At 37.3% G+C, this 21,408-nt stretch overlaps 1 protein-coding gene across 1 annotated transcript in view; it reads left to right on the plus strand.

Annotated features, from left to right (window-relative positions):
* Window positions 1-21,408, plus strand: part of NUS1 (NUS1 dehydrodolichyl diphosphate synthase subunit) — a 34,206-nt gene that overhangs the window by 797 nt on the left and 12,001 nt on the right. The window contains exons 2-3 of the mRNA XM_518713.9: window positions 16,659-16,784; window positions 17,645-17,794. Coding sequence (XP_518713.1) covers window positions 16,659-16,784; window positions 17,645-17,794 — 276 coding nt within the window. The remainder of the gene's footprint in view (window positions 1-16,658; window positions 16,785-17,644; window positions 17,795-21,408) is intronic.

The raw sequence follows: 21,408 nt of genomic DNA on the forward strand, positions 1-21,408 counted from the left end.
GGCACGAGTTGCCGCGGCCTCTCTGCAAATCACAGCGCTAGCGCTTTCGAGGAAGGGAGATCAGCTTTATTGAACACCTACTAATTCTCTGGATTTGACTCAGTCGCTTTTTAACATTTTAAAAATATCCCTTGGCCGGGCGCGGTGGCTCATGCCTGTAATCCCAGCACTTTGGGAGGCCGAGGCGGACGGATCACCTGAGGTCGGGAGTTCGAGACCAGCCTGACTAACATGGAGAAACCCCGTCTCTACTAAAAATACAAGATTAGTCGGGCGTGGTGGCACATGCCTGTAATCCCAGCTACTAGGGAGGCTGAGGCAGGAGAATCGCTGGAACCCGGGAGGCGGAGGTTGTGGTGAGCCGAGATCGCGCCACTGCACTCCAGCCTGGGCAACAAGAGCGAAACTCTGTCTCAAATAAGTAAATAAATAAAAATAAATAAATAAAAAATCTCTTATTCGTTATAATACCGCAGTAATGTAGATGGTATTTGTATACCCTTGCCAAGGTTTAAAAACATTAACTGATTTGCCCAAGGCCACAAGATCGTAATGGAGCCACAAAGATCGGAATGAGGATATTGGAATTTTAGCCATTCTGTGCTTTTTCACAATCTTTGCCTTTGGTTACAGCACACTGTTTCTTTAAGAGAGCTTCCAGGCGCTGTTCTTAAGTCGCAGTGAGGCTATAGAGGACTTAGGCATGGGCTGTGTGATAGGTACTGCAAATGGGAGCGGTGGGGGTCAGGTGGTATTTGAACTGGGTTTGTGAAAAATATGTGAGAGATTGGATAGGCAGAAAAGAAAATGGTCCCTTTCTGTCTTGGAAGCCTGGGATGGTTTGTGATCCTTCATCATCAGTGCCCAACACAGTACTTGATAGAATTGTCCTCTCATACGTTTTGATTGAGGGAATGAATTTCACCATAGGGAGTTTTTGTAAGTACAAAAATTCAGTACTTATTGGGTAGCTACAAACCTAAAGCACTGTGCTAGGCATATTCCTTGGAATCTTGCATTTAATTCCATGGACTCTCAGGCTTGTTAGGAGGTAGGCACACACTCACATATTTGACAAGGTTAATAACAAGAAGTGTTGAGAGTAAAATTACTATTGTGAGAAGAGAGGAGAGAAATTGTGAATGAAGGAACTTGAGAAGTTCATGCAGTGGAGGTGGGATTTAAGCAGGACCTTGAAGAATAGGTAGGAGATAAGTTGAGGAAGACTCAGGTTTGGGATGTCAGATTTGATTTTCAATCAGATCTTGAAAGCATTGGAATTTCTTTAAAGATAAAGATGTGAGAAGAATGATTTAAGAGTATTGGTATGAAGGGAAGAAAACAAAAGTTTTATTCTCTGTTCAATAAATTACCTGTGTGCTCTAGAGAAGCATACATCTTTGTCAGATTGGTAAATTTAAGTGCAGGGTTTTGTCAGAAAGGGAAGGCATAGGCCAGACAGTAACGCTTACAGGGTGATCTCTGATTGCCCTATCATCTTTCCTGCAGCCCGCAAGGAACATGATGACGCAGTAGCCTGTCATCACCAAATGATGATTTGCCCTATAGGGTAAAGTTTGATATATTCAGAGACTGACATTTATGGAACTTCCTAAAGAACTCAGCAGACCAATAGAAATCATGAGACTGTTAGGAGATGACACAATCCATGCCTAAACCAATGCAACCAGTTTTGCTTGGGGAAAAAAATAGGTGAAGCAAAAGTGGACATCAAAGGCATTAAGCAACGTGGTGGATTGATGTACAGCCAGGTGATTCTTTTAAAGCAAGTATCTTTATCTTCTAGTAGGGAAGGAAAATGTATAGCTAAATTGTTTGACTTGATGACCGTGCCTACTAGTACAGACTATAATGTTGCCACATTTCCTTGTTCCGGCAAGTCCTGTGTTTAAATTGCTGATGTGATTCAGAAGTATCCTGTGTCATAGTTGCTAAAAGAAAAATGATTAGTAATTAAAAGGAAGAAGTAAGCTAAGCCAAGTTTTGGCTGAGAACTGAAAGGCACCTTAAGGAGCATTTTCAGTGAAAGGGCTTACAGGATTTTGTATCTTAACTGTAAAATCAGTTTTTTTGTTTGTTTTTTTTAAAAGAATAAGAAATATTCCTGAAATAAGAGACCTTCAATTAGTCCATTCTTGGTTTTGATTCGTTCATACATTCATTTACAGGTGACAGTTGGGGTCTGTTAAGTACCAGATACTCTTCCAGACATGGGAATGCAGCAATGTACTCATGGAACTTAGATTTCAGTGGGAGTCTGACAAATAATATACGTGGGTAAATATGTGGTAATGTAAGTGCAATGAGGAAAAGTAAAGCAGAGAAGGGAAGATAGGAATGTTGAAAGTCAGTGGTGTAGGAAGGGGTACAGTTTTAAATAGGGAGGCCAAGGAGAGGCTCTTTGAACATAGACTTGAAAATGTAGGCCATGTGGATATGTAAGAATCACTCAGAGGGAGTATAGACATGTAAGCTTTATTTAGTGTTTCTTTTTCAGTGGTTTTTTTTTTTTTTTTTTTTGAGACGGAGTCTCACTCTGTCACCCAGGCTGGAGTGCAGTGGTGTAATCTAGGCTCACTGCAACCTCCGTCTCCCAGATTCAAGTTCTCCTGTCTCAGCCTCCCCAAGTAGCTGGGACTACACGTGCTGCGCGCCACCCCGCCCTGCTAATTTTTGTATTTTTAGTAGAGACAGGGTTTTGCCATATTGGCCAGGCTGGTCTCGAACTCCTGACCTCAGGTGATCTGCCCGCCTTAGCCTCCCAAAGTGCTGGGATTACAGGTGTGAGCCACCGCGCCCGGCCATATTCAGTGTTTCTAAATAAATGTCTGTTTAAGCTTATTTCTACATAGATATTTAACATATGAAAAATCCTATTGACATACTCGTAAATGCCACTGGGATACAAGAAGTACAAGAAATGGTGTCTCTTAAAGAGTTTCCACTCAAGTAAGGATGTCCATTAAAAATTAACACAAGCTAATATAGAAATGCTAAGTGAATGGCAGATACTTTATTTAAGGAGCGAAAAATGGAAAATTTCCCGGGTTACCTCCATATTTGTCTGGTAAGGAAGGGAGCAACACCTGAGCTGGACCTAGTCAAAAAGATAGAATTGGGATTGGCGTGAACAGTGTTCTCTGTGTGTGTGAATGGGGATTTCCCTAATGGCAGCATTCTCATTAGACTAGGTTCAGTAATAGCATTGAGTAGAGTGTTGGGAGCAGTGAATTTATGTAATGTGAATGGGGATTTCCCTAATGGCAGCATTCTCATTAGACTAGGTTCAGTAATAGCATTGAGTAGAGTGTTGGGAGCAGTGAATTTATGTAATGAACAGTTGGGAAATGAGGTAGGATGAAGGCTTGGACAGCTATTCTGGTTACCTACTGCTTTGTAGAAATCTACCCAAAGCATAGTGTTTTAAAACAATAATTTATATATTGACTTAGTTCAGTTGGGCAGTTTTTCCTTTGGGTCACTCATAGCTTTCATTCAGATAGAGTCTGGGACCCAAAGGTTTCTCCTTATGTCTGGTGCCTGGTTTTTGATGGCTGAAATAGATGGGGCAGGTTGGTCTTCTGGCTTCACATGGTCTGGAGGTTGGCTTCAGGGTAACCAGTTAACTAACTTCCCCCAGAACAAATGTTTCCAGAGACTTGGCCAAAGGCTGAAGCTGAAAGATGTCTTAGGACCTAACCTAGGAAATCATGCAGTGTTATTTTTGCTATGTTCTCTTGGTCAGAGAAGTCTCACGTCTGTTCTGCATCAAGAAAGTGGAGAAATGGACTTCACCTCTCAATGAGAAAATGGCTTGTGTAGAAAGGTTGGGTGAGGATTTGAAGGGAGATGGATGGGCAGCCACTTTGAAGACAAGCTTACCACCTTACATTTTATTCTGTCCTACACCCCTTTGCTCTCAAATTTGTACTTAAATTCGTTCTAATTATGGTTGGATCTAGATAATAATATTTAATCCTTAGACTAAAAGATCTATTATATTGACCTTAATTTGACTGCCAGCAAACTGATCTTTTTGTTTTTCACTACCTGCAATATTTCTTGATTATAATAGAGTCTGCAAGTAATTCTTTCATCTTTCAAAAATTCAGGTTGTTCTCTCAGGACAGTGATCAGGAATTTTTTGAGTTCAGAATTCTAGCGAGATTTGGCTGTTCTGTCTATATGATTATAATTTAAGAAATGACCATAACTGGGATGGTACAAGAATCAGGGGTTGGGGTAAATGGATTTTATTGTTCTGGCCTTAGCAGTGTTGTTTGCTGTCTCACATGCAAGTACACTTGGCTGCAAGTTATCTGGATATGTATTGTTATCTTAAGTGATGGAACTTGTTCTTATTTCCTGGCTTTATTGTGCCTTGCTGGGAACCTTGCTGTTGATCAGTATTTTTCAAAACCTGTCTGTGGACCATCTGTGAATTAGTCATTGGGGATGCTTATAAAAAATGCAGATTCAACACACTTAGTAATCAAACTTAATGAGGGAACTGGGACCTGGGCGTCTCTGTTTTTATCAAGCTACCTGTATGATACTTCTGCACATTGAAGTTTAACCCTAACACAGATCAAAGGATACTCTGCTACTTGCCTTACATTAGATTATTTATATTTCATGTTCCTTTTCATGATTGAGGATAATTTCGGGTAAGCCTTAGGATTATTTGCTGTAAATTGGAATGATCCAGAATAAGGCATTGCCTTCTGTGTGAGAATTCAACAGTAAGACAACAAATTTTTTTTTTGTGCTGCTCTTTCTAGTGCTATTTCCTTAGTTTATTTAAATCGAAGCTAGGTTGCTTTTGAAATGGTTTTTGGGTACAGGTTTCTCACAGTAACATTTTAAAAGTCTGCCCAGTGTATCCTATCTTTTCAAGCTGTTTCTCAATGCTTTGCATACCTTTTGCTATGTCTGTATTTAGGTATTTAATGTTCCAATTTCCTGGAACTCCCTCTTCTCCTTTTTCTGGCAAATGGCTGTATGCCTACCAAGAGGCTATTGTTCATCTTTTCTGAGTCAATCCTAAATATCACCTTGTATATTTTTGCCTTTCTTGAGTATTCACTCCGTTCCCTATCTTACTATATCTCTGAATCTCCTCAGAACTTCAAACATCTCTAAAGGTACTTCTGTTCTCTGCTTTGTGTAGTCATATTTATATGTATATGTGCATAAACTTTCTTACTAGATTATAAGCTCCACAGATGCTATCCATCCTTCTCATTTTTGCTTTTCTTACAGAGTGTATCTTGGTGTTATGCATGTAATGAATAGTTAATATGTGTTCCTTGAATTCAAAGAAGGGCTGCATTTCCTGTAGATAAGAATAATGAACTGAGTTGCACTTTCTGCTTCCCAACACAATACCCAGAAGCCTTAAAGTAATGGAGGAAAATGAATATAGTTTACCCTAGTTTACTTAGTTGGCACAGTGACACAGATGCTATTGAGAAGTATGATTTTCTTAAGTTTATTCTCCTTATGTTGGAATACAGAGGTGCCGGAAATGTTGAAAGTCTAAATATAAATGTGATTACATTTGACATACTGAGTAGTACAACCTAGTGTTTATCTTCCCTCATGTGGAAACTCATGTAAGGGAGCATTCTATTCTTAATCTCTACCTTTGTGTAGTTGACTTCTTGTACAGAGTTTCACATTTATCTTAACATCCTGAAATGTCCTCTTCACCTTTTTCTGGCAAAGGGCTAGCTACCTGTCAAAAGACTGTTGATTCTTTTCTTTTTTGAGATGGAGTCTGGCTCTGTCGCCCAGGCTGGAGTGCAGTGGTGCGATCTCGGCTCACTGCGACCTCTGCCTCTGGGGTTCAAGCTGTTCTCCTGCCTCAGCCTCCTGAATAACTGGGATTACAGGCATATGCCACCATGCCCACCTAATTTTTTGTATTTTTAGTAGAGATGGGGTTTCACCATGTTGGCCAGGCTGGTCTTGAACTCCTGACCTCAAGATCCACCTGCCTCAGCCTCCCAAAGTGCTGGGATTACAGGTGTGAGCCACCGTGCCCAGCTTGTTGATTCTTCTAAGTTCATCCTAACTATCATCTCTGAAGTAGCCTCTCTCGACTGTTCCATCCCCAGTCTTACTCTGTCTTTGAAAAATTCTATCCTGCTTTTGTTAACTTTTTAAATGACTTTATTCTCTATGTACCTTTTTGTTTAACTATAGTACTGGATCTGTGTATTAAAGTAAACCTTTGCTGAGTGTGGTGGCTCATGCCTGTAATCCCCGCAGTTTAGGAGGCTGACATGGGAGGATTGCTTGAGCCCAGGAGTTTAAGACCAGCCTGGGGAATATAGTGAGACCCGCATCTCTGAAAAATAAAAATAGAAAATGAGCTAGACATGGTGTGTGCCTGTAGTCCCAACTACTCAGGAGGCTGAGGTGGGAGGATTACTTGAGTCCTGGAGGTTGGGGCTGCAGTGAACCATGGTTGCACCACTGTACTCTAGCCGGGGTGAAAAAGTGAGACGCTGCCTCAATCAATCAATCAATAAATCAAACCTGTATCTTAAGAGTAATAATTATCCTTTGTTGAACTTTTAGTCTGTACTGGATACTATAGAAAAGTGCCTTAAGTCGTTAGCAGTTTTACAGATAAACTGACATTTAAAAAGCCAGGTTCCAAATCTAGTAAGGAGCAGATCTAGAATTTGAACCAGATTTTTATTCTAGAGCTTTTGTGCTTAACCATTACATTATTTTGATTTCCACTGGTAAGAGAATGTGACGACAGTAGTCACTTTTAGTACTGTTTCTGATTCTTTTGGGTCATCTTCAAGCTTTGGTAAACAGGCACTTATCTACAGGTTATAGAAATTATTTGTAAAATATATTTAAAGACTAATAGAGATTTCTTCATCCCACTAGTATACATGTTCATCCTTTGAGTTACAGGACACATTTTTTAAAAAACCAGCTAAAAATTTAATGTTGTGGTGCTCCAGCTTTGTGTTGAGCTGTTAGTTTGTCAGGTGAGCAGATTCTGTAAATATATTCTCATTTTAAAAATGTCCAACAAGATGCCAAAAAAACCCACATGGATTGTTCATTTTACATATCTCTTGTGCTGACAAGCTAGGACTTAAATCCAGCCCTCATTTTGTTATATACTTTGTCACCGTTACACATACCTGTTCTCTTATTACAGCACTGCAGTATAATTTTCTACAGTATAATTGTTGTTCTGTGAGGTGTCCTGAAGGGCTCTCTCCTGAAATAAAATAGCTTAATGGCCTATGTATTTTGTTATGATTTATTTTCTTATGACTACTTCAGTCATGTAAAATTTTAATGGTAGATTTTTTTCATTTTAAATAATTGCTCCATAAATATATGTTTTCTTCTCTGAAGATTGCTCTCTAGTCGGTTTATAATTGAGTTGTTAGAGGTAACTTAGGTGACTAGTTTAAAAAGAAAAAGAGGTAGGCCAATTTTTCGAACAGGCATTTATTTATAAATAGAGATTACTTTAATTCCATAACCAGTGAAGTGCTTAATAATGAGGAGAGATTGTTTCAATGCTTATCTCATTTTTTTCTCTTGTTTGTTCTTGTAAGTACTTGCTATTATTTCTTAAAAAGTCTGTTTCTGTAGAAGGGAATAAATAATCACAGTAAAAATTCCAGTTTCAGATTTAAAAGAGATAGTAAATGTATTTTAAAAGTCTCATTTTATAGTCTTGATTATACATTTCACATACCTTTTAAAATAATCAGTATTTGAGGAATGCAGATAAGATTTGCTGATGGAATACTTGTCTAATTAAACTCCTTGTGACTTGGTTCCCTTAATTTAAAAAAAGTATGCATGTCATGACTTTATTATTCAGTTAATGTGTAAGACTGAATACAGTATGTAACCCAGTAGGTAGATTAGGCAAATTAACTTCTACTCTACTCTGTTTTCTTCTAATCCATATGTCTGGCTTCTCCTCTGTTGTACTTCCAAATGTTGTGGTGTCCTAGAGTTTGGAGCTGTATGTATGCCTTTGTCTTTCTGTTACTCACTTTGTTGCAACTACTCAACTCTGCTAGTGTAGCCAAAAATGGCCATAAGCAAATGTGGCTGTTTTCCATAGCAGTAGTTTGCTGACCCCTGTCCTGCAGATAATCTCCCCAATCCCATGGCTTTAAATGTCACGTGTGTGCTGACACACAGGTTTGGGCTGGAAATACAGTCCTGATATCTCCCATAATTCCAGACTTCTATATCTAACTCCTTGCCTAAAATAATTTATTAGGTCAATCCTATGCCTTATATGTCTAAAACAGTACTTTTTGAGACCTAATCCTTGTTTTAGTCTCCATTGCAGCCACCCAAGTTTAAATTACCATTGTTCTTTCACCTGGATTACTGTAGTAGCCTCCTAATTGATCTCCATTTTTCTATCCTGGTCCCTGTATAATCCATTCTTCACCTACCAGCGAGGTGATCTTTTTTTGATGGCATCATTTGGACTGAATAAAACCCTCCAGCAGCTTCTCATTGTAGTTGGAATGCTTTCGAAATTCATTACCAAGGCCCACAGGCCCCTTCATGTTACGGCCACTGCTGACATTTCTGGTGTCCATATGATACTCTTCTTTCCTCGAATGTGATGAGAAACCTGACTGCTGAGAGAATATGCAATAGAGTGATTCCTATAATAGCAATCACCTGGGGAAGTATTGATTTTTATATTTTAAGAACTGAAAAAAACAGCAAAAAACTTTTTGTTTAATACAGTTGTTAAAATAATCATGAGACTAGCACCAAGGAAGGATACATATTACACAAGTAAAAAAAGCAGGATACAAATTGCATAATCATATACACTAGGATTACATATGCATGTGGACAAAGACTAGAAAATATTGAGAAGTAGAAATAGTTGTGTTACAATGGTAAGGTTAGGGACATTCCAGTAGTTATGGGGAAAGTTAGGGAACATTCCCTTATTATCTAAACATTGAACATCTTATTTTTTAAGACTAGAATTTAAAACAAATGTTTCTTAGAATCTAAAATGAAGTCTTCACTCCTGCACTGCCCAGGCTGGAGTGCAGTGGTGCGATCATAGTTAACTGCAGCCTTGAACTCCTGGGCAGCCTCCTGAGTAGGTTGTACTACAGGCACAAGCCACCATGCCTGGCTAATTCTTTTATAAAGACAGGATCTTGCTACATTGCTCAGGCTGGTGTCAAATTCCTGACCTCAAGTGATCCTCCCATCTCAGCCTCCCAAAGTGTTTGGGATTATAGGCATGAGCCACCATGCCCAGCCCATTTAACTTTTTTCTTTATATTTCATATAGTTTACATTTGGGAAATTGAGAGTACGTGAAATATAATTTTAAAGCAACAAAACATAAAGTAAAAATCTTTAAGTCATTATTGCAAAAACTTATTTTAGATTCCCAAGTCACTCCTAAAGAATTCAAATATCTGTTTGCCCTGTGAAACCTCCTTAAAAGCCTTTTAAAAAAGAGCTCTGGAGTCAGAAGAATCACTTGAACCCAGGAGGTGGAGGTTGCAGTGAGCCGAGATCGCGCCATTGCACTCCAGCCTGGGTGAGAGAGTGATACTCCGTCTCATTAAAAAAAAAAAAAGGGGCTGGGCACCCTGGCTCATGCCTGTAATCCCAGCACTTTGGGAGGCTGAGGCGGGCGGATCATGAGATCAGGAGATCGAGACCATCCTGGCTAACATGGTGAAACCCCGTCTCTACAAAAAATCAGCTGGGCGTGGTGGCGGGCGCCTATAGTCCCAGCTACTCGAGAGGCTGAGGCAGGAGAATGGCGTGAACCCAGGAGAAGAGCTTGCAGTGAGCCGAGATCGCGCCAGTGCACTCCAGCCTGGGCGACAGAGCAAGATTCCGTCTAAAAAAAAAAAAGCTCTAGTCCTAGTTTTTTCGAAAAATACTACTCATTTATTAAAAGATAGGTTGTATTTATTTTATAAAATTCAACTTTTTTGGAGGAATTCAAAATTTAGTTGTACAGTGGAGTTTAGTACTGTTCCTTTATCAGAGTTAAAAATAGTAACTGAACTGAATAATTTGAGGGATACCTGGATTTCAGGCCAAATTCTTAGATGCTTGGCCAAAGACAATTGCTTGACCTTTATGGATCTTTTTCCTCACCTGTAAAAGGTTGGAATAAAGTGATTCTTGAGGCGCAATACTATATAATTCTGTAAAATACTGTTTTCTTAAAAATTTGAGTATTTTCAAGTGTTTTTCCCTTAATCAGTTATTTCTGAATGAATATGGCCTTAGCTTCCTTTTACATAAAATAACTTTTGTAATAGTTTCTTTATCATTTTGGCTTTAGTTTGGATTCTAGAAGGGAAACAGGATGAATTATAATATGAGAAAAAGAATCTGTACATATACTATATTACTAGAGGAATTGCCTGTTTTAGTCAAAGCCAACCTTATATCTTGTATTTCTTGTGTATCATGTGAAGTGTGTATGTGTGTGTGTGTGTGTGTGTGTGTGTGTGTGTAGACATTGAATCCTGAAGAAAATTGTAAGCTGATAATATTGCTTGTGAATAAGTATGATCAGATTTCTGGGTGGGGGTCAAGTTATGAGTTATTAGGAATCATCTTGCCCATAGTGTCTTGTCTGCACTCTTAGCAATTCTCAGGAACCATACCTTTAAATTTTATTTCTGCATCCAAATCAGCCAAGAAAGATTCTGTTCCAATAACTGTATGAAAGTCTTTATAAGAGACATTTTGTAACTGTGTCTCTCTGTAAAATTCTTTCCTTTTAGTGGAACTTCTGCCTGTGTGCAATAAGGAAGTGTCTGCTTTTATTGTGGGATGTTCCTGGAAACCTAAGAAAAATTCCATTCAGTGACATGTTCCTTTATGTTTCATTATTGTTAAGCAGCACTTTGTACATTGGTAATTCAGTTGATTAAATAAACATTGAACTGCTATATGGAAAATATGGGAAAAGAGATGAGTAAGACACACATTCACAAATAAGACTACAGTTGAGGGGAGGGTGGAGAGATTTAAGCTATAATAAAAAGTAGAATATTCGTTTATTAACAAGTTTAAATGAGTGTATGTGGAGGGGTTGAGAGTGAGGGTAAGTCAGAGGAGGAATGGGGCACATCTGGCTGGGGAATTGGGAAAGGCCTCTTGAAGGTAAATGACATTTCAGCTGGCCTGTGAAGAATTAGGAGAATTTAACAGGCATGGGCTTGGGGAAGTGGCATAAAGGATGGAGGTTGGAGTCACTCCATGTGTTTTTGAGGAACATAGGCAATTCTGATTTGTGGGGATAAAGTATTACTGGGAAATGGAAAACTTCATTTGATTTCTGTTCAACAAGCATGGAAATATAGGCTGGAATGTTTATGTTGGGCTGAGCAGTTCGTTCTTAATACACTAGGCATTTTAGGAACCATTTAAGATACTGAAGTTGGAATGTGCCAGGATTGAATAATCTGGTGGTGAAGCTAGCAGTACTTAATAGAAGGGGGCAGGAACACCCACAGAAGTTGCTTATAATATTATAAGGAAGTAGGCTGGGCCGGTTGCTCATGCCTGTAAACCCAGTACTTTTTGAGGCCCGAGGAGGAAGGATCACTTGAGGGCCACGAGTTAGAGACCAGCCTGGTCAACAAAGCAAAACCCTGTCTCTACAAAAATAAAAAATAAAAAAATTAGCTGGGCACAGTGATGTGCACCTGTAGTCCCAGCTACTCAGGAGGCTGAGGCAGGGGAATCACTTGAGCCTAGAGGCTGGAGGCTGCAGTCAGCTATGATAACCCCACTGCACTCAGCCTGGATGACAGGGTGAGACCCTGTTTCTTAAAAATATGTGTGTGTATATATAATGAAGAACAGCACAATGGCTTGGAGCAGTGTGGGCAATGGACAGAAAGGAATATGGATGTAGGAAACATTGCTGTAAAAGAGTATATGGGCTTAGCATAATTAGTAGGGCTTTGGGGGTTGATAATGGGAGAGTAGAGAGGATGCCTGGGTGACTGGGCAGATACTGATGGCTTTTTTAGAAATAGAGCGTCAAGAAGGGGGACTTTTTTTTTTTTTAAATTATAAACCACTTTATAGCAATTACAATTTTAAATCACCTGCTGTCCTACTACCCCTATACATTTACTGTTCTCATTTTGCTTGTCCTCTTCCAGTCTTGTTCTTAAGTGCATGTAAGTTATACACTTAAAGTCCTGCTCCTTTTAATTTATTTTCTACCCTTGATGTCATATAAGTGTTCTGAGAGCTAGCTTTATTAGATAAGCCGCCAGGGTTTGGCTTTGTTCACTCTCGGATGCCTACAGAACTTCAAGGTAGAATTAGATGTTTGAATGAACTAGAAATGTTAGGAACCAAATGATCCTGTTTCTACTTAAAATTTTAATGTTTTGTTCATCATGGATAGTTTGGCATTTTAATTTTTAAAGATACTGCATTGTTATTCATTATCTTAATTACTGAGTTTTTTTGGCACCCCCTTAAATTTTTGCACCCCAAATTTTACCTCACTTATTTTTGTCTGGGCTTTCTTTGTTTTCAAGTCTGGTGAGTGACTAGAATCAGAAAAGAAGGAGCACATGGACAGAAAGAGAGGGCTGAGACGGGAACCCTGAGGAATAATCTTTATTTAGGGTGAAAAGAAGAAGAGGATTCAGTGGAAAGTGAGAATGGGCCATTCAAGGAGCCAGGTTACGTGTTGAATCAGGAGGAGAACATTGAGACAAGTTGGGATAAAGATAGAATTTTGAGAAGGAAGCATGGTGGTCATTAATGGTAATGCTTCAGAGAAGCTGAGGAGGGAAGAATTAAGATTGAGGAGAGGTAGTGAATATTCTGGTGATAAGGTTGTCATCCATTGCTTTGAAGAGGGCAAGAGTTCCTGAAAAGATTTACCATTTTAATCTGGAGGCTAAGGTAAATTTGAACAAACTGGTGAGAACTGAAGGCTAGGTTTTTAAAAAGAGTATCAAAGGAGGGGATTGGTGTGATGTGAATAGACAAAGCAGGCTTTCCTAGTATTACCCGACACTATTAAAATGAATAAATCTTAGTTTTTATGGGAAAGGGAGTCATTTACCATTTAATTTTTAATAAACTTCTATGTTCTGGCTGGAGTGTTATGGAGATTTTACATTTGTTTGTTTTTTTTTTGTTTGTTTGTTTGTCTGTTTTAAAGAAAGAGTCTTTCTCTGTTGCTCAAGTGGAGTGTAGTGGCATGATCATAGCTCACTGCAGCCTTGAACTCCTGGGCTCAAGCGATCCTCCCACCTCGGCCTCCTGAATAGCTGGGACTAAGAGCGTGTGCCACCACGTCCAGCTAATTAAAAAACTTTTTTTTGTAGAGACAAGGTCTTGCTATGTTGCCCAGGCTAGCCTCTAATTCCTGGCCTCAAGTGTTCCTCCTGCCTTGGCCTCCCAAAGTACTGGGATTACAGGTGAGAGCCACTGGCACCCAGCCCATTGTTAAATTAAGAAATTTTTGAAGTTCATATGACTTCCACAATTTATACATATAATACAGACCAAAGTGTCGTCTAACTTGTATAGATAGTTGGAAATCTTGTAAAATTTATAAGCCAGCATCATATATTTTATATGCTGTTTTGGAATATATGCTTTTTATATACATGTGAATTTTATGATTGATTTGGGGATATGATTATATCCTACACTTCTGCATTACTCCACAGGTATTACTGTTCTAAAGATTGCCATTCAAATAGCTCCTGATATTAATCACCTTCCTTTAAAAATTTTGCTAATATTTAGTGATATATTTTTTGCTTAATCTTGTTCTAGATATGGCTGTTTCAAAATGTTCACTTTTATATTTCCACGCTTAGAGTCTTATGATTATGGGCTTTCAAAATAATTGTGGGCATTCATACGTAGTGCCATCTTAGCCTTCTACTTTTCTCTATATATACCTACTTATATTTGAAATCTTACTAATCGTTATTCTTGTGTATATGGCTGTCCCACATTAAGGAGGCTGACTCCCAAGTGTATATATATGTCTCAGTTTCTGAGCTCCCATATTCTTTCAGCAGACATTTATTTATTGTTTGCTCTGTGCCAGGCACTGTGGTTGGCCTGGTGAGCAAAACAGATAAGATCCCTACTCACATTGGTGCTTATGTGACCTCTTTTGAACTCCTTCTGTGTCATCTCTCTTAATCACTTATATAGTAATCCTTACCTAAATTTTCTATCATCGGCTCTCTAAAACCGAACTCATCCTTTCCTTCAAACAAGTTCTCTTTGTGGAATTTTCAACTTTTAAAAATGTTATCGGCTGGGTGTGGTGGCTCACGCCTGTAATCCCAGCACTTTGGGAGGCCGAGGCAGGCGGATCACGAGGTCCGGAGGTCAAGACCATCCTGGCTAACACGGTGAAACCCCATCTCTCCTAAAAAAATACAAAAAATTAGCCGGGCATGGTGGCGCATGCCTGTAGTCCCAGCTACTCAGGAGAATCGCATGAACCCAGGAGGCGGAGGTTGCAGTGAGCTGAGATCACGCCTCTGCACTCCAGTCTGAGTGACAGAGTGAGATTCTGTCTCAAAAAAAAAAAAAAAAAAAAAAAAAGATTATCATTTTCTGTTACCTAGGATAAAAGCCATGGGATTTTCTACATTCACTTCTAAGTCAGTCATGTACCATATTCTCTCAATTCTTCCTTTGTGGTAAATCCTTTTTCCCCTCATCGCCTCGACAAATTATGTATGGACTAATACAGTAGCCTGCTGCTTGCCCTTCTATATGCTGTTGCCAGATTAATTCTTCTAAAGATGCACATTTTTATGTATTTCCATATTGCTCAGAAATTGTTGCTTATCCATTTGATAGGCAGAATGAGATAAAAACTAGGACTATCCTCTTACCAGTTTTTTCATATCCTTTGCATCAGCAGCATTGGTCTGTTTTTTTAACATTCCAAACTCATGCTTTTTCTTAAGCATTTTTTCCCACCTGATATCTTCTCTAGTTTTTTCTGTTTAACCTTCTGAGTTCATCTCAGCTCAAATCTTATTTTATAAAGCCTTCCTCATCAAAGGAGACTTTTGTAACTACTGTTACACATACACTTCTGGCTTGGCATTTGTATACAGTATATTCAGCAGGTTCTGTGCCATAGATATATATATATAGTTCAAAATATATATTCAAAATTGATATAATTTTGATTGTTTAATTATATATTGATTTAATATATTTATATTATATATTTAATATTTATATATTTATATATATTTATATATTGATTGATATAATTTTAATTGATTGTTCAGAATACTCACCAGAATTTGCAAATAGTAATGACAAAGATGATCAAGGTAAGCATGAGTGTATAATTGAACATGTAACATATGAAGATGTGTGTTTTGTGTTTCATGGCAATTTCTGTTACTCTGTCATTTATTCATTCACGTTGCTCTGTTACTCTTTATTGTCAACATCTTTAATCATCAGATTTAGACTTTCCCATCTTAATCTTGGTAAAAAGTGAATACATGGTAAGGATTTTATTTAACCAGGCAAATTTTTTAACTAGTTCCACAGAGAATCCATAGAATGGACACATTTGTAGGGATATTGAAATGAATATATAAATAGAGGTACAACTGGTTGTTCTATGGGGTGAGGAAAGAAATTGAATCTTTGCTGGACAAGAAAGTTGGAAATTCTACGAAGAGAACTGGTTTGATGGAAAAGATTTAAGCAGCTTTATATGTATATATTTATTATATATATGTGTATATATTAGCCTGTGTTCTCTCTCCCAGTTATTTTGTTAAACTACTTTAAAGTCATGCCTGACTGAGAGTGCAGAGTAGGAACATTTGATAAAGATTAAAAAGGCAATGGCTACTAGAAAGCTGCCTCTGCAAATTGTCAAAGACTTGTTCCTTTTTTTTAGTTAGAGCTCTTACTAGTTTTACATTAAATGTATGTCACATAGTTCCTTTGTCTTTCTCATCTTTCTCAATAACATGACAGTAGTTAACAGTGTTAACTTTTCCCTGCATAGAGGACCATACATTGTTTTATGTATTTTATTTCTGTGCTTTGTTTTAATTTACTAAATTGTTTTTCTGTTCTCTTTTTACGTAATCCTTATTACTTCCTCTTATGATTTAAAAAACTAATCAAATTGAGGCAAGAGTATTTAATACAAATAGTAAATCTGCAGAAAAGGTACATTAGACTGTGAGTGAGGAACATAACAGGCTCTAGACCACTGCTGCAATTTATAATTTCTTGGAGAAGAACCTTAAAGAGTTTAGGCCTCAGTTTCTGAATCCATAAAGATTTTAAGTAAGTGATCTCTTAAAATTCCTAAGTCTAAATTTCTGTCATATTCACATGCCACTACTTAAGTAGTTACCTCTGTTCTTTTTTTTGCTGGAAGCCAGACTCTTGTATTAACAAAGTTTTGTTGTCATGTTTTCCTTTTAGATTCTAGTTTAGGACTAGTCATTACAGCTTTGTTTGACATTTGTTTAGTTCTGGATCTAGTGTTGTTTTCAAAGCAAGCATTCACTTGAAGAGGAAAAATTAACCTAGTTGTGTTTTATTTGCCTTTTTCTTTTTTAAAGGTATTTTCAAAAGAAATAATTCCAGATTGATGGATGAAATTTTAAAACAACAGCAAGAACTTCTGGGCCTAGATTGTTCAAAATACTCACCAGAATTTGCAAATAGTAATGACAAAGATGATCAAGGTAAGCATGAGTGTATAATTGAACATGTAACATATGAAGATGTGTGTTTTGTGTTTCATGGCAATTTCTGTTACTCTGTCATTTATTCATTCACGTTGCTCTGTTAGTCTTTATTGTCAACATCTTTAATCATCAGATTTAGACTTTCTTGTCGTAATCTTGGTAAAAAGTGAACACATGATAAGGATTTTATTTAACCAGGCAAATTTTTTAACTGGTTCCACAGAGAATCCATAGAATGGACACATTTGTAGGGATATTGAAATGAATATATAAATAGAGGTACAACTGGTTGTTCTATGGGGTGAGGAAAGAAATTGAATCTTTGCTGGACAAGAAAGAATTTGCATGTCTATAGATAAGAATTTTGCAATGTTATCTGAGAATCCCATCAATTGTAAGATAGCTCCTATAAAAGTAGAATTGATAAAGGTATGTATGCTATAGGCAATGCATATTCCACTCTAACAGTTTTTTTCTTAGTCTTTATTTTTTCTTTTATTCTGTGTTACTGCTAACGATATCGCAATTATACAGGAAATTTTAGATGCGTGAAAATTTGTTAGCCTATAAAGTTTCTGTTTTCTAGAGGATGTAGTCACAATGTATAGTCATTCTGAACACTTTGAAAAGAAGGCAGTGTATAAATATATACATGGATGTGATTTGGGATATGTGGATCCTTTCAGAGGAGAATAGCTAAGTATGTTTTGATATTGAAATTGAAGGGCTTAAAAAATTCTTGTTTACTGTAAGAACTGTATGTTTATTTTGGTTTAACCTTGTATTTCTTAAAACTGCTTTTGAAATATACCTGGAAGAGAGTGTTTTTAAAATACATTGTTTGTTTTTTCTTCCAGTTTCAAATTGCCATTTGGCAGTGAAGGTGCTGTCTCCGGAAGATGGAAAAGCAGATATTGTAAGAGCTGCTCAGGACTTTTGCCAGTTAGTAGCCCAGAAGCAAAAGAGACCCACAGATTTGGATGTAGATACGTTAGGCAGTTTACTTAGTAAGTTTTTTATATATATATATACATATATATGTATATGTACGTGTGTGTGTTTAGTTTTGTCACACGAGGATACAGTATGAAAGAAAATATTTTTGTTTCTTTCACACCATAAAGCCTGATTCTTTTGTTGTTAATACCTGTTAAATTTCTGAAATTTAAAGACCTATGTAAAAATGGTTTCGAGACAATGAAATTTGTAGCCACTCACTCGCATGAGGATTTAATGGTAAAGGAGACGACCTTTGAGGATCTTTTTTGTAGTGATGAATATTCTTGAAAATAGGACTTCTGCTTGTTAGCCTTCCTCTCCCTCTTCCCCTTTCTTTTTGGTTTGAACTTTCCCTTAACTTTGAACTTAATCTTTTTATGAGGTGATCCCAGGAATATAATCTTACTGTTACCATGATTCCTTTTTAATTATTCTTTCTATTATGCTATACCAAATATACAACTGTATTTGTCATGTTATACCAAATATAACTTTTTTTCTTCAGCTGTTTAAGCCTTTGGTTTGCATATTCTGTCTAGAGAATTCCCTCTAGGACCTTTTTGCCTTAATGTCATCGTCCTTCTTGCTTACTAGCATTAGCCTTGATCCTTTTGAAGAAAGACAATCTCTAGTAAATTCATGTTCATTAATAGCTTCTATAGGCATACAGATTTAGACATTCATTCATTTTTTATTACTTAGAATATCCATTTACTTATTAATCGTGCATTTTCAGGCTGGATGGGGTGGCTCACACTTGTAATCCCAGCACTTTGGGAGGCTGAGGCAGGTGGATCGCTTGAGCGCAGGAGTTTGAGTCCAACCTGCGCAACATAGCAAAACCCCATCTCTACAAAAAATAAAAAATTAGCCAGGCATGGTGGCTCACGCCTGTGGTCCCAGCTACTCAGAAGGCTGAAGCAGGAGTATAGTTTGAGTTCGAGAGGCAGAGGTTGCAGTGAGCCAAGATCGCATCAGTACGCTCTAGCCTGGGTGACGGAGTGAGACCCTGTCTCAAAAAAAAAAAAAAAAAAAAAGAAAAGAAAAAGAAATGCATTTTCTATCTTAACTTATTTACTTAACTCTCCATTCTTTGTTTCTTCCACTTTGACATGTGTCCATCACAGAGCAAAGTCCATCTCCCACTTCTTGGTTTCGCTAACTTCCTACTTTTGTTGACTACTCGCTTCTTACCCTACCCTGTCATTGCCTAATTATATTCAGGCTCAGTGAGTAGTAGACCATTATGGGGCCTCTCTGCTCAGATGTTACTGGGATGTTGACTGTTTCCTGCACCCTATGAGGCCCTAGTAAGAGAGTAATTTCATAAGGACATTCTAAAAGTTGATGGAGATCCAAAGATGACCTTCAGGTAGTCCATGGGAAAGCACTAATGTTTATTAAGCCCAGTTGTTGCCTTCAGGCATTGTAGGCTTAGGATAAATGAAAATGTACACAATTCTTAACTTATTAATTTGACAGAAGCAAGCATTCTGAATACCATCACCTCCAAAGTTCCTTTGTGACTGCATTTAGTCCCCACTCCTGCCACCTAAACCAGCAACCACTGGTCTGGTTTCTGACTATACTTTTGCTTTTTCTATAAATTTTATATAAAAGGAGTCATACAATATATAGTCTTTTATGTCTTGCTTTGTTTACTTACCATAATATTTTTGAGGTTCGTCTATGTAAAATGCATTAGTTATTCATTGTTTTTTATTGGTGAGTAGTATTTTCTAGATATACCACATTTTGCTTATGCATTCATCGGTTAATGCACATTTGGTTTGTTTCCAGTTTTTGAATAATGCTGTATGACTGTTTGTGTACAAGTTTTTGTGTGGATGTTTGTGTGTTTTCAAGAATTCAGAAAGTCAGAATTCTATCAGATAAATTTAACAAAGAGAGTGAAATAATGAAAAAGAATCAAGCAGAAATTCTGGAGTTGAAAATGCAGTTGACATACTGAAAATGCATCAGAGTCTCTTAATAGCAGAATTGATCAAGCAGAAGAAAGTTATAAGCTTGAAGATAAGCTATTTACAAATAGAGGAGACAAAAGAATGAAACACACCTACAAAATTTAGGAAAAAGCCTCTTGAGGGCAAATCTGAGTTATTGGCCTTAAAGAGGAGATACAGAGAGAGAACGAGATGGGTTACAAAGTTTATTTAAACCTAGAGAACTTCCCAAACCTAGAGAAAAATATCAGCATTCAACTACAGGAAGATTATAGAACACCAAGCAGATTTAACCGAAAGATGACTACTTCAAGGCATTTAATAATCAAACTATGAAAGGTCAAGGATTAAAAAAAAAAAAGGATCCTAAAAGCAACAAGAGAAAAGAAACAACATACAATAGAGGTTCAACATATCTGGCAGCAGACTTTTCAGTAGAAACCTTACAGGCTGGGAGAGAGTGGCATAACATATTTTAAAAAGTGCTGAAAGAAAGAAACTTTTACCCTAGAATAATAGTATGCCCAGTGAAAATATCCTTCAAACATGAAGAAGAAATAGACTTTCCCAGACAAACGAAAGCTAAGAGATTTTATCAGCACCACACTTTCCCTGCAAGAAATGCTAAGGGGAATTGTTTAATCAAAAAGGAAAAGATGTTAATGAGCAATAAATCATCTGAAGGTACAACTCTCACTGGTAATAGTAAGTACACAGAATGTTACAGAACTGTAACTGTGGTGTATAAAACTGTCAAGTAAAAAGACTAAAAGATGACCCAGTCAATAATAATAACTAAAACAACTTTTCAAAACATAGACAGTACAATAAGATACAAATAAAAACAACAGAAAGTTTTAAAATGGGGAGATGAATGTAAAGTGTACAGTTTTTATTAGTTTTCATTTTGTTTATTTGTTTATACAAGCAGTGTGGTAATCAGCTTAAAATAATGGGTTATAACAGATAGTATTTGCAAGCCTCATGGTAACCTCCAATCAAAAAACTTACAAGAGATACACAAAAAAATAAAAAGCAAGAAATTAAGTCATACCACCAGAGAAAATCACCTTTTCTAAAAGGAGGACAGGAAGGAAGTAAAGAAGGAAGAGAAGACCACAAAACAACCAGAAAACAAATAACAAAATGGCAGGAGTAAGTCCTTATCAATAATAACATTGAATGTAAGTAGACTAAACTCTTCAAAAGACATACAGTGGGCGGATGGATAAAAAACAAGACCCAATGATCTGTTGCCTACCAGAAACACATTTCACCTATAAAGACACACAGACTGAAAATAAAGGGATGGAAAAAGATATTTTATGCCAACGGAAACCCAAAAAGAGCAGGAGTTACTATACTTATATCAGACAAAAGATATTTCAAGACAAAAACTCTAAGAAGAGACCAAGAAGTTCACTATCTAGTGATAAAGGGGTCATTTTAGCAAGAGGATATAACAGTTGTAAATACATATGCACCCAACATTGGAGAACCCAGATATATAAAGCCAATATTAATAGAGCTAAAGAAAGAGAGAGAGACCCCAATACAATAATAGCTGGAGACTTCAACACCCCACTTTCAACACTAGACAGATAGAGACAGAAAATCAACAAGAAACATTGAACTTAATCTGCACTGTAGACCAAATG

This window comes from Pan troglodytes, chromosome 5 (genome assembly GCF_028858775.2).
Source record: "Pan troglodytes isolate AG18354 chromosome 5, NHGRI_mPanTro3-v2.0_pri, whole genome shotgun sequence".
In the NCBI taxonomy this organism is placed as follows: domain Eukaryota; kingdom Metazoa; phylum Chordata; class Mammalia; order Primates; family Hominidae; genus Pan; species Pan troglodytes.